At 39.1% G+C, this 13339-nt stretch overlaps 1 protein-coding gene across 2 annotated transcripts in view; it reads right to left on the minus strand.

Moving 5' to 3' along the window:
* Positions 1 to 353: 353 nt before the first annotated feature.
* Positions 354 to 13339, minus strand: part of atg7 (ATG7 autophagy related 7 homolog (S. cerevisiae)) — a 155101-nt gene continuing 142115 nt past the window's right edge. Inside the window, exon 18 of one of the 2 annotated variants that reach the window (XM_057844854.1) lies at positions 354 to 925. In XM_057844854.1, the coding sequence (XP_057700837.1) occupies positions 893 to 925 (33 nt within the window). In that variant the 3' untranslated portion in view covers positions 354 to 892. The remainder of the gene's footprint in view (positions 926 to 13339) is intronic. The other variant, XM_057844855.1, reaches the window with a different exon arrangement.

Here is a 13339-nt window from a genome sequence, read left to right on the forward strand (position 1 = left end):
CAACAGAAATCCCGCGTTAGATTGCTGCGTGAGTTTGTGAATAGCTCCTTTTGATGTGGGCGGCCCCCTACTTGAAGGCGTGGCGCAGCGCATGACCGATCTGACCCGTCAATACCATTATGAAGTCTATGAAATGTGTAAAATAAAAAAAACTTCTATAGATATGAGCGTAAAACAGTCTAGATTCTTGGTTAAAACCAAATAAACCACCAGTTATCATTCATTTTACGTAAATATTTCAAGGCAAAGTTACACAAATTGTATCCATTTATTTTTTTCATGTATCAAAAGTGCATGCATGGTGCTATTTAATATATTAATTACCTGGAATCCTCCACCAAATTACTCTTGAGACACTCCTGCCTGGTTGTATGCAGTAAGACCTTCGTCCTGTTTCCACCTAAAACCGGCGATTGAACGCAGCATATATTTGAGTTTATCACAGTGAAAACCAACTCAACGTTCTGCCTGGGTCGGCCCCCTACGGAAGTCGTGGGAACGGTCTTGTCAACTGATGGTGATATCTATGAATGATCATGCACAAAATAAATGGAACGACACATTTTGACTTTAATATTTAATAAACAATACACACTGATACGCCACAATGCTACCACAATCAACTGAGAGATTAAGTCAACACTGAGGTATTAAAACATGATTGTGAAGTTGATAAATGAAAATAATATCATGGTGAGTAACATACACTTTGATTAAGATTTACACATTTTTTTAGGTATACTGTACTTTCAATTCATTACCAAGACATAATCAAAACACCAGATATGCAACATTCAACGTTAAATTAGTTTTAAAAGTTTCTTTGGATGTGGGGTTATGAAACTTGCTGGAAGAAGTGTTTTGGGCTGTCCACCTCAACATTTTTGGTTCCTCAGACGCTCTCGTCGTCGCTCATGTCCCATATCTGATGAAAAACAACACAATGGAAATATAATTGTTATAAAGTCAAGAGCGTAGGTTTGGTCTCAACATTGGCAGGGGTGATATAACGGCATAACCTGCATGCTGTGGACTGGACATTAATCAAACCAAACCAAACAGATTGGGTGAAGGGGGAGTCAGGGCTACATTTCTCACAAATATGAACCCACAGTGGGGCCAATAAGTATTTAGTCAACCACTAATTGTGCAACTTCTCCCACTTGAAAATATTAGAGAGGCCTGTAATTGCCAACATAGGTAAACGTCAACCATGAGAGACAGAATGTGGAAAAAAAAAACAGAAAATCACATTGTTTGATTTTTAAAGAATTTATTTGCAAATCATGGTGGAAAATAAGTATTTGGTCAATACCAAAAGTTTATCTCAATACTTTGTTATGTACCCTTTGTTGGGAATAACTGAGACCAAACGTTTTCTGTAACTCTTCACAAACTTTTCACACACTGTTGCTGGTATTTCGGCCCATTCCTCCATGTACATCTCCTCTAGAGCAGTAATGTTTTGGGGCTGTTGTTGGGCAACACGTACTTTCAACTCCCTCCACAGATTTTCTATGGGGTTGAGATCTGAAGACTGGCTAGGCCACTCCAGGACCTTGAAATGCTTCTTACGAACCCACTCCTGTTGCCCTGGCTGTGTGTTTGGGATCGTTGTCATGCTGTAAGACCCAGCCATGTCTGATTTTCACTCAAAATCTTTCGATACATGGCCCCATTAATTCTTTCCATTACACAGATTAGTCGTCCTGGTCCCTTTGCAGAAAAAATGCCCCAAAGCATGATGTTTCCACCCCCATGCTTCACAGTGGGTATGGTGTTCTTCGGATGCCATTCAATATTCTTAGTATTCTAAACACGTGAAGCTGTGTTTCTACCAAAAAGTTCTATTTTGGTTTCAGCTGACCATAACACATTCTCCCAGTCCTCTTCTGGATCATCCAAATGCTCTCTAGCAAACTGCAGATGGGCCTGGACGTGTACTGGCTTCAGCAGGGGACACGTCTGGCACTGAAGGATTTGAGTCCCTGGCAGCGCATTGTGTTACTTATTGTGTTACTGCCTTTGTTACTGTGGTCCCAGCTCTCTGTAGGTCATTTACTAGGTCCCCCCGTGTGGTTCTGGGATTTTTGCCAACCGTTCTTGTTATCATTTTGACACCACGGGGTGAGATCTTGCATGGAGCCCCAGATCGAGGGAGATAATAAGTAGTCTTGTATGTCTTCCATTTTCTAATAATTGCTCCCACAATTGATTTCTTTACACCAAGCGTTTTATTGCAGATTCAGTCTTCCCAGCCTGGTGCAGGTCTACAATTTTGTCTCTGGTGTCCTTCGACAGCTCTTTGGTCTTTGCCATAGTGGAGTTTGGAGTGTGACTGTGATTGTGGACAGGTATCTTTTATACCGATAATGAGTTAAAACAGGTGCGATTAATACAGGTAACGATTGGAGCCTCGTTAGACCTCGTTAAAAGAAATTAGATCTCTTCAGCAGCCAGAAATCTTGCTTGTTTGTAGGTGACTAGACATGTGCCGGTTACCGGTTTCACGGTTTACCGTGGTGTGAAAACGTCGCGGTTTCAAAACCACTAAAATTTTCCGTCACACCGTAGTACGGTATTTGCCATTTTTCATGTGTCAAAAATGCAGCCAGAAGTGGCATGGCGCGGAAGCGCTCACCCCCTCCCGTTTGTTGCTGTGTGTGAAAGTGACTATCGGCTAAACAGCCAGCAAACCCTAAACAAATACTCCAAACATAAGGCGTTCTTTTCTTCAATTTATTGAGCTCTCAAATCGTGGTAAGTGGAATATACAAAATGAATACATTTAAAACGTACAATTGTATTTTTCCATGTGTGAGTAGCTAAACAGATTAGCACTATGAAAAAGTTTGCCAAAAACAAAACACATATTTTCCTTTTAAATTCGATATACAAACTAACTAAAAGCTTATAAAAGACGAATGTTAGCCTAGGCTTAGCTGGGAGAGCAACTTCGTCGAGTGTGACAGCCGCAGAGTGAGAAAACAAGCTTGATTCGCTTGAATGAAGGGGGGGGGCATAGCATCAAAGATCGTTAATTGAGGAAAGATGATCTTGCCCTAAGCACAAATCCACGTTCGCTGGATCAAGGATCACTCCCAATGATTTTTTTGTTTTTGTTTTAGATGAAACCTTTCCACAACAATATTTACATTTTAACTAACTTATACATTTTTAACTAACTTATTAACTTTTGAATTCTTTGTTGTTTCTAACACAAAGGCATTACATCATGTAGACTAGAGTTGACACAGTGGCTGAAAATGGCGAAACTTCACTTGAGCTTTTCAATCCTCAAAAAAAATTATGCAGTATAAATTTTTAAAAATTTTAATCAGAAGAGTTTTTACTTTTTTTTTATAGAAATTATTTTGTTCTCTAAACTTGAGCAACTTGAGCTGTGGCTGTGGGTATAGTCTACGTTATATTTTAATTTCATTTAATATATATATATATATATATATATATATATATATTTTTTTATTGATAATTTATTTATTTGAACAATACATTCATATTCCAATTTGCAACTATGTTCTGAAAAAAAAAATCCTGTTCAATGGAAAAAAGTTAAAAAAATTTTTTTTTTTAAATTCATACATCTCAAAATAACACATTTTGGAGCTATAATTGCAATACCGTGATACCGTGCAACCGAGGTATTTTTGCTTACGGTTATCGTACCGTCAAAATCTCATACCGGCACATGCCTATAGGTGACCAAATACTTATTTTCCACTCTAATTTGGAAATAAATTCTTTAAAAATCAAACAATGTGATTTTCTGTTTTTTCGCCACATTCTGTCTCTCATGGTTGAGGTTTACCCATGTTGACAATTACAGGCCTCGCTAATCTTTTCAAATAGGAGAACTTGCACGATTGGTGGTTGACTAAATACTTATTTGCCCCACTGTATTCAAAGTTTTTCTCAGTTGCTTTAGTAGGTTTCTCTGCTCGGACTTGATATTCTCAAAACTACTTGTTCAATCCTCACAACATCGTATCTCCAGTGCACATCAAAAAAGCAGTTTCTCATTTCTTTGAGCAAGTTGCAGATGTTTTTGTGCAGCTATGCAAATTATTTTGTACAATTCTCTGCGGTTTCCTACATTATCAGTTGCATCTGTCATGATGGTCAAAATGGATGATCATGGGTCTTTATTGAATAGTCTCACAACCACATTTAGTCATTACATTATTGCAAAAGTCTTTACATGCAAAATGCATGAACATGTTGACAGACTATGTCAACGTGTGTGCTTATTTCCAAGCATTTTCATGACTTATTTTATGTAACTTATTTTAAGCTGCCAAAATTTGTGAAATTCGGGACAATGTGGGTTTCCACCACTCCAACATAATCATGCAACCCACAACAGTATGGTAATGGAGTTCTTCCCATCATACTCCCAATTCCTCAATCCCAAAGAAGAAATTTTTCTCCACATGGAGATAGCAAGTGTATGATCGCCAGCCTCTCACTCAGACGACTCTTCTGGATGCCATGAAAGCAGCATGCAGTGACATCACAGCAGAAGCTGGACAAGGCATTCAAGAATATTCTTTCCACGCTGTATAGCAAGAGAGGACATCCGTTGTGATGTGGATGAAAATGTGTGGCCCAACAGAGAGGAACGTCAAGATGTGAAGAAAGAAGAGGGGGAAACAATTTTTTGGGAATTTCTCACGTTTCTGCATTAAACACCCATCAAATGTGAGCTGATCTTTGTCAAAATCACACAGATGAAAAAAACATTATCTGCTCTAACTAAAACCACCCAAATTTATATTGATCTTCATATTTTAATGAGGATAGTAAGCAAACAATGCCATAACGGGAAAAAATAAGTAAGTGAACTATCACATTTATTATTTTGTGCTCCCCCCCTCTGGCCGCAATAACTTTAACTAGATGCTTCCTGTAGCTGCAGATCAGTCTGGCACATCAATCAGGACTAATCTTGGCCCAATCATCTCGACAAAACTACGTGGTTCAGTATGATTCCTGGGATGTCTGGCATTAATGGTCTTTAGGTTATGCCACAGCATCTCAATGGGATTTTTTTCTATTGGAAATGAACGGGGCTTTTTTGTTGTGCCGCAACCGTAAACAGGAGGGGCAAAATCGAAAGAGTAAATTTTTGGAACGTTTTGAAGTTGGAATGGTGAGTTGAAAAAGTGAAAAAACAAAACGGGAATATTATACGTGCAAATGTTTTTTGAAATCCATATAAAAAGGGTGAATGGATTGTATTCTACTTGAGAGTTTCACTGTAATTCTAACTGAAGGCTTTATTACAAGGAAGTGACAAGGTCATGTGACGTACACACGCACCTACATGCACGCTCGCAACCTCCTTGGCAGCACTGTGTCAGTAAACAAAAGTGGTCTTCTCGTGGCAGCAGATTCTTCACATTCCTGCTCTGTAAGACGTAATTCACATACCTCTAACACTGCCTGGAATGCTACACATGCGCACAGGCACAGCCACTCATTTGACACATCCATGCTGCATTCCTTGGAAAGTGCTGCTTCAAACTTCTGACCTGAGCCCTGCTTGGATTCCAGCAGACCTCAGTGGCAAGTAGCAAATGTACACACGCACATGCATGAAGGCCTCATTTAATGTGGTTTTTCTTCCAGAATTGGAGGACATTTTGGCTTCAAAATTCTTGAAAAATACGCCTTCCCGTCTCTGTTTTTTTGCTACATGTTCATAAATAATAGGTAATTACCTAGCAAAGGCATAATTAATTAATTTTATGACATGATGTATTTGATATTTACAATATTTGGAATAATCACAGTAACAGGGGTTGCAAATCCGTACTAATGTTAGCTGTTTAGCTAACTGTCACTGCTGTTAATGTAAATAATATTTTTAAAAAATGTCTTATTCGACCATATGCATAACAGGGCTGCATGAAATAATGAGATACATTCAATCAAGGCTAATTATTTTATTTAAAAAATGTGAAAAATATGTTAAAACTAGTGTTATCATGTGATTCACTGCATTCTACTTCCACCATGATATAATATAGTTATGGTAACAGGGTTGTGTGCATGGCGTGGGATACACATTCCATGAATAATAATTCATATTTGAACTGTTTGTTAAAACAAATGTTCCCACAGGTACAAGAAACAAAATAATAGTACGAAAAAATATAAATGTTCATTTCATTTAAACCGTTTCAACTAGGGATCTCCTGATCCGATCACGTGATCAGAAATCGAACCGATTGCACCGTTGGTCAGAGGATCAGAATCGGATTTTTAAATAAGAAAAAATATATATGTTTTTCTGCTTCATGCTCGTACAGCCTCTCACTCTCCCTCCTGCTGCTTTTCTTGGTCAGCAGTCGCTGGAGTTAGCCATTTAAAGTTAACGATGATTGACAGGGGTGTAGCTTTGATCTTGCCAGAGAAGTTGGGTAGCCCTACAATCAAAGGCCCGAATGTGTCAATCAGTAGCCCTTTTCACACACATATCCAGGGAAATTCCCGTGTCAAGTGACGCGGGATTTACTCGCGTCATTGCTCAGATCAGACTTGAAATGCTCAAAACTGCTTGTTCAATCCTCACAACATTGTATCACTAGTGCACATTAAAAAAAATCACTTTCTCATTTTTTTTTTAACAAGTTGCAGATGTTTTCGTACATCCATGCAAATGATTTGTACAATTCTCTGATGTTTCTGTCACGACGGTGGAAATGGTATTGAATAGTCTCACCACCCACAAGATTTAGTCATTAGCTCATTGCATGAGTCTTTACATGCAAAACGGATTAACATTTTGTCAAAATATGTCAACGTCTGTGCTTATTTCTAAGCATTTCCGTTACTTATTTTACACAACTTATTTTAACCTACCAAAATTTGTAATAGTTTGGGACAATGTAAGTTTCCATCACGTCAACAAAATCAGGGAATGGTTTGCAACCCCAGAATCTTAATGGAGTTCCTTCCACCATACTTCCCATTGACATTGACATTTCTAATTTTGCTTTTATGTTTTTTTTCTTTTTGATACTCACTGTTGTCTTTTGCTCTCTGTATCACAATGACATGGTCTGTCAAGGCATTGTAAAAACAGTAAAAGTGTAAAATGAATATTGTTCATTCCCTTGCAATCAATCTCCCACACACAAAGGTGTAACTTGCAATTTTCATGAAAACTCACACGACCATCTTCAGCATCAGAGCTTTCCACCAGAGTAACTGTTATACTTAGAGCATGACAAAAAAAGTTTGTCTCGTTTGCACAATGAAACAAGGACTTGCCTTTGCAGGTAATCCATGTTGTTTTGCTACTTGTGCGACGTGTTTTGAGAAATGTGCAAACTGTGTTGAGAGTTTCAATTCTGATCTGCGAAACGTACTAAAGCAATTGAGAAAAAACTAATAAAGCATTGGTAACACTTTACAATAAGGGTCCCATAATTAACATTAGGATAATGCATTTTTAGACAATAACTAATGTTTAAGTAACATTACAATAATTAATACACAGTAATTGCTTATCTAACATGTATTAATATTTTAATTAACATGAGTTAAAGCATTAGTTAATGCATTAGTTAATGTATAACCAGAGAGTAACTAATGGTTTGGTACAATAAATATATATACAGTGGGGAGAACAAGTATTTGATACACTGCCAGTGGGTTTATATGTTGGCCTATATAGGGTTAGGGCATTTATAATTTCTTAGTTAAGGGACACATGTGATACAATTTACAATAAGAGTCCAAAAAAACATACAGTAATGGTAAATTAAGGTTAAGTAATACTTATGAGGTACGTTCACGTGAAATAATACCATACTTAAGGTTAGGTTAGCAGCACCGAAAGACTCACGGAGCAATGTTGCTCATTTTAAAGTAACATAATCACTTACTAGTACCAGTACAAATTATTAACTATTTATTAATGCACTAATGTATATGTGAATTAATGTTGTGTATTATAGAAATTATATAGTATACTCTAACCTTAGGTATGGTATTATTTCACATGAACGTACCTCATAAGTATTACTTAACCTTAATTAACCATTACTGAATGTTTTTTGGACCCTTATTGTAAAGTGTAGCATATGTGTCACTTAACTAAGAAATTATAAATGGTTAAGTCCCCCCTCAACCTTTACTAACCATTACTGAATGCTTTTTGGACCCTTATTGCACATGTGTCTCTTAACTAAGAAATCATAAATGCTCAAGTTAACAAACCCTAACCCTATATAGGCCTATATATTTTTTAAATTTTACCTATATATTTTTTTAATTTTACCAAACTATTAGTTACTGTCTGGTTATGCATTAACCAATACATTAACTAATGTTAATATATTACTAAATGTTAAAATAAGGGATTATATGAATTATTGTAATGTTACTTAAACATTATTGTCTTAAAATGCATTAATTAATGCATTAATGCATTAACTCATGTTTATTAATATATTAATAAATGTTAGATAAGGGATTACATTAATTACTGTCATGTTACCTAAACATGAGTTAATGTCTAAAAATGCATTAACTAATGTTAATTAAGGGACCCTTATTGTAAAGTGTTACCCAAGCATTTTACTACGTTATTCTTGTTCAAGAATAATTCACATTATGAAGGCGGAACGGTGGGACAGTAGCATGTTTAAAAAAAAAAAGGGGGGGGGGGGGATCGGTATTGGCAGATTCGCAAAATCAGGTGACTTGGACTCGGGTGCAAAAATATGTGATCGGGTCATCCCTAGTTTCAACCCTTTCATGAACGGTTTCTGATGATAGTTTTTTTCTTATATGTAATTACATTCATATAAGACAGCGGTCTCAAACTTACAGCCCAGGGCCCAATTGCAAACTCACAGGTCAATATTTTGCAACTGCCTTTTGGGGCGCTTTCACACTAGACCAGTGCTTCTCAATTATTTTCTGTTATGCCCCCCCCCAAGGAAGACGTAAATGTTTCGCGCCCCCCCAACTCTCTGCCGCCACTGTATATAGTATCATTTGTCTATAATATTACTATTATAAGTACGCCTCAGCCTAACATTGTGTCCTTTTTTTTTCTATTAAAGAAAAAAAGTAACATAGATCAACTTATAATAAAGTATAACTTTATTAACATTGTTTTGCTTGTAACAGAAAAGACAACACGCATCAATTTGCCTGAAGTAAAAAAAAAAAAAAAAAAAAAAAAGTCACATCCAAATGATTAGAAACATTTACTCTTCAGGACAACATGCCAAAAAATTTGGCCGAAAAAAACAAAACTGAATAGAAGGGGGGGGGGGGGGGGTGACTTTGTACAGAAGGAAAGTTTTTATTTTCGCTGATTCACCACAGTGCTCACTGGTTTACTGATATAACACTGACAAAGCGGGACGATTGTGACAATTGGCAATATTCGGCACGTTTTCGCTGAAAAACAGTCAAGCGGCTTATCAATTAGATTGAGGTCTAATGTCTTTAAGTGGCGTCTTAACTGATTTGGCTTCAGACTCTCCGCTATAATCATTTTTAGACTCAGTAAACAGTGGTCTTTCCTCATTTCCCACTATATTAAAAGTCAAAGCCAAAAGGCAAACGGCCCGAAAAAATGCGCATTCTCGGCGGCCGAGGGAGAACCGTAGGTGAGGGCGGTGGTCGTGACGATCCCAAGCCGAAAACGGCACTTCTCGGCCGGAGACGTGAGAACCGGTGTAGGTTCACTATCCTCTTCCCCTCACTATCCACTCGCTCTCGCTATAGGATTGGCCGAAGAGTCGAAATGCTCTCCCGTGATTGGCCGAAGAGTCGAAATGCTCTCTTGTGAAATGCCTGTTTAAAAATGTTCCCGTTGTTACTTCTTGCGTTCGCTTAAAAGTGCTCATTTAAAAAGGAAAATTGATGGATGATACTACACACACAGCGTATTATTAACAAATGCTAAAGTTGTATATTCATATAGCGAGAATAAGGAACGTCACTGACAAGCGCAGGCCCCCGCGAGTGGATAGTGAGGGGAATAGGATAGTGCACCTACAGGTATAGCGAGAATAAGGAACGTCACTGACAAGCGCCGGCCCCCGCGAGTGGTTGGATAGTGAGGGGAATAGGATAGTGCGCCTACACCTGTGAAGACAGTGGGTCGCTGCATGATTCCAGCTGTGCATGAGTCTCTTCCGTGTGCTCTTGCTTACTTCAAAAATACTGCACGCACTTTGAAAATGAGAGCGCCACTGCCACCCACGGAGTGGATGTGCAAGTACACTTTATTCTAGTACGGCAAAGAAAAAAAAAAAAAAAGAAAAAAAGCATGTTCCCCGAGGTCACTTGCGCCATCCCTGGCATCGCTCTGCGCCCCCCTGGGGGGGCGCGCCCCACCATTTGAGAAGTACTGCACTAGACCAAGAGGACCAGGAGCCATTTGACCTTACCTAACAGCAACGTATGCAAATGAGTTGTTGAATAGGTTCAGCATTCACACTGCGCCAACCGAACTTTCCGACTAGCAGGACATGGACGAAAGGTGCACTCAGTGATTGGACAAATAGAATAGGAAATACCTCCCTCCTGGGAGGCAAGGGAGTGTGGTGTGTCACAGCGTGCTGCTATGATGTTAAACTGTATACATACAGTGCCTTGCAAAAGTATTCGGCCCCCTTGAACCTTGCAACCTTTCGCTACATTTCAGGCTTCAAACATAAAGATGTAAAATTTTAATTTTTTGTCAAGAATCAACAACAAGTGGGACACAATCTTGAAGTGGAAAAAAATTTATTGGATAATTTAAACTATTTTAACAAATAAAAAACTGAAAAGTGGGGCGTGCAATATTATTCGGCCCCCTTGCGTTAATACTTTGTAGCGCCACCTTTTGCTCCAATTACAGCTGCAAGTCGCTTGGGGTGTGTTTCTATCAGTTTTGCACATCGAGAGACTGACATTCTTGCCCATTCTTCCTTGCAAAACAGCTCGAGCTCAGTGAGGTTGGATGGAGAGTGTTTGTGAACAGCAGTCTTCAGCTCTTTCCACAGATTCTCGATTGGATTCAGGTCTGGACCGTGACTTGGCCATTCTAACACCTGGATACGTTTATTTTTGAACCATTCCATTGTAGATTTGGCTTTATGTTTTGGATCATTTTCCTGTTGGAAGATAAATCTCCGTCCCAGTCTCAGGTCTTGTGCAGATACCAACAGGTTTTCTTCCAGAATGTTCCTGTATTTGGCTGCATCCATCTTCCCGTCAATTTTAACCATCTTCCCTGTGCCTGCTGAAGAAAAGCAGGCCCAAACCATGATGCTGCCACCACCATGTTTGACAGTGGGGATAGTGTGTTCAGGGTGATGAGCTGTGTTGCTTTTACGCCAAACATATCGTTTTGCATTGTGGCCAAAAAGTTCAATTTTGGTTTCATCTGACCAGAGCACCTTCTTCCACATGTTTGGTGTGTCTCCCAGGTGGCTTGTGGCAAACTTTAAACGAGACTTTTTATGGATATCTTTGAGAAATGGCTTTCTTCTTGCCACTCTTCCATAAAGGCCAGATTTGTGCAGTGTACGACTGATTGTTGTCCTATGGACAGACTCTCCCACCTCAGCTGTAGATCTCTGCAGTTCATCCAGAGTGATCATGGGCCTCTTGGCTGCATCTCTGATCAGTTTTCTCCTTGTTTGAGAAGAAAGTTTGGAAGGACGGCCGGGTCTTGGTAGATTTGCAGTGGTCTGATGCTCCTTCCATTTCAATATGATGGCTTGCACAGTGCTCCTTGAGATGTTTAAAGCTTGGGAAATCTTTTTGTATCCAAATCCGGCTTTAAACTTCTCCACAACAGTATCTCGGACCTGCCTGGTGTGTTTCTTGGTTTTCATAATGCTCTCTGCATTTTAAGCAGAACCCTGAGACTATCACAGAGCAGGTTCATTTATACGGAGACTTGATTACACACAGGTGGATTCTATTTATCATCATCGGTCATTTAGGACAACAGTGGATCATTCAGAGATCCTCACTGAACTTCTGGAGTGAGTTTGCTGCACTGAAAGTAAAGGGGCCGAATAATATTGCATGCCCCACTTTTCAGTTTTTTATTTGTTAAAAAAGTTTAAATTATCCAATAAATGTTGTTCCACTTCACGATTGTGTCCCACTTGTTGTTGATTCTTGACAAAAAAATTAAATTTCATATCTTTATGTTTGAAGCCTCAAATCTGGCGAAAGGTTGCAAGATTCAAGGGGGCCGAGGCAAGGCACTGGATGCATAAAAAAAAAAAAAAAAAAAAAAAAAAATCTTTTCTTTTGTCTTCTATTTTGCAATGATAATATAACCGGGCGTCTGTATGTGTCATTTTTTTGGGGTCAACTGACTGTTTTGTGCATGAGGTTTCTATGCATGTAAGTAAAAAAAAAATGAAATAAAATAAATCAACTAATGCAGCACAGCATAGCAAGTCGTCGCTCCCTCCCGACTCGAACGAACTGGAGTATATAAAAAATGCATCGTGGAAAATTAAACCACGAAAGGGAACCGCGTGGTACCGCAATCACACAGGCGCGCTGTTATGTACTTCCTCAATCAGTTAAGGCCGAGACTTGAGTGGAACAACACTTCTTTATTCAGTGTGTTTCTCATCACATGTGCACACGACTCATCACTTAGGTTTCCTTTTACCGTAATACCACAACTATGGTAACAGCAGTGTGACAAATGTGTTACACACACGATCGATAGCGCTCACTTTGGTGACTTTTTGGACTGTCAAATTGCCGCCACTTCCAGCAGAGAGAGACTCAAACAGCCACCCGGAGAGGCTCCGCCTGTTCCGGCTTCTGTCACTCTTAGACGGTACGTTCAGCAACAGGATGCAAAACACAACCGTCGCATTAGAACTTGATTATGTGTATCAAATGCAACTGCTTAGCACAACACAACAACATTTGGCCATGGTTCGTCTGTCATCTTGCCATTGTTGATTTTGAATTGCGTGCACGCTGTACTTTCGCTTCCAAGGATGCCCTGCGTGTACCATCACAGTTTGGAGCATCACAGCTCCACGCTGTAACACTGCACATAAAGTAGCAAAAGCCCACCCAGCTCCGGTTGCGTTCACGAACGAAGCAGGATGCGTTGAAAGCAGACCGAGACCCACGATTTTGAGCGGATCGGAGTCCGTTTGTTTGGTCCGCACAAGTGTTCGGGCACTTTTACATTTGCAAAATGAAGCGGACCATCTGACAAAAAAACTCTGGTCCATTTAAAACAGACCAAACCGTGCTAGATTGAAAGCGCCCCTGGAAATTAAATTGTAGTACTAGTCAGTGTTGTTTTCGTCAA

The sequence above is a fragment of the Corythoichthys intestinalis genome, chromosome 9 (genome assembly GCF_030265065.1).
Source record: "Corythoichthys intestinalis isolate RoL2023-P3 chromosome 9, ASM3026506v1, whole genome shotgun sequence".
Classification (NCBI taxonomy): domain Eukaryota; kingdom Metazoa; phylum Chordata; class Actinopteri; order Syngnathiformes; family Syngnathidae; genus Corythoichthys; species Corythoichthys intestinalis.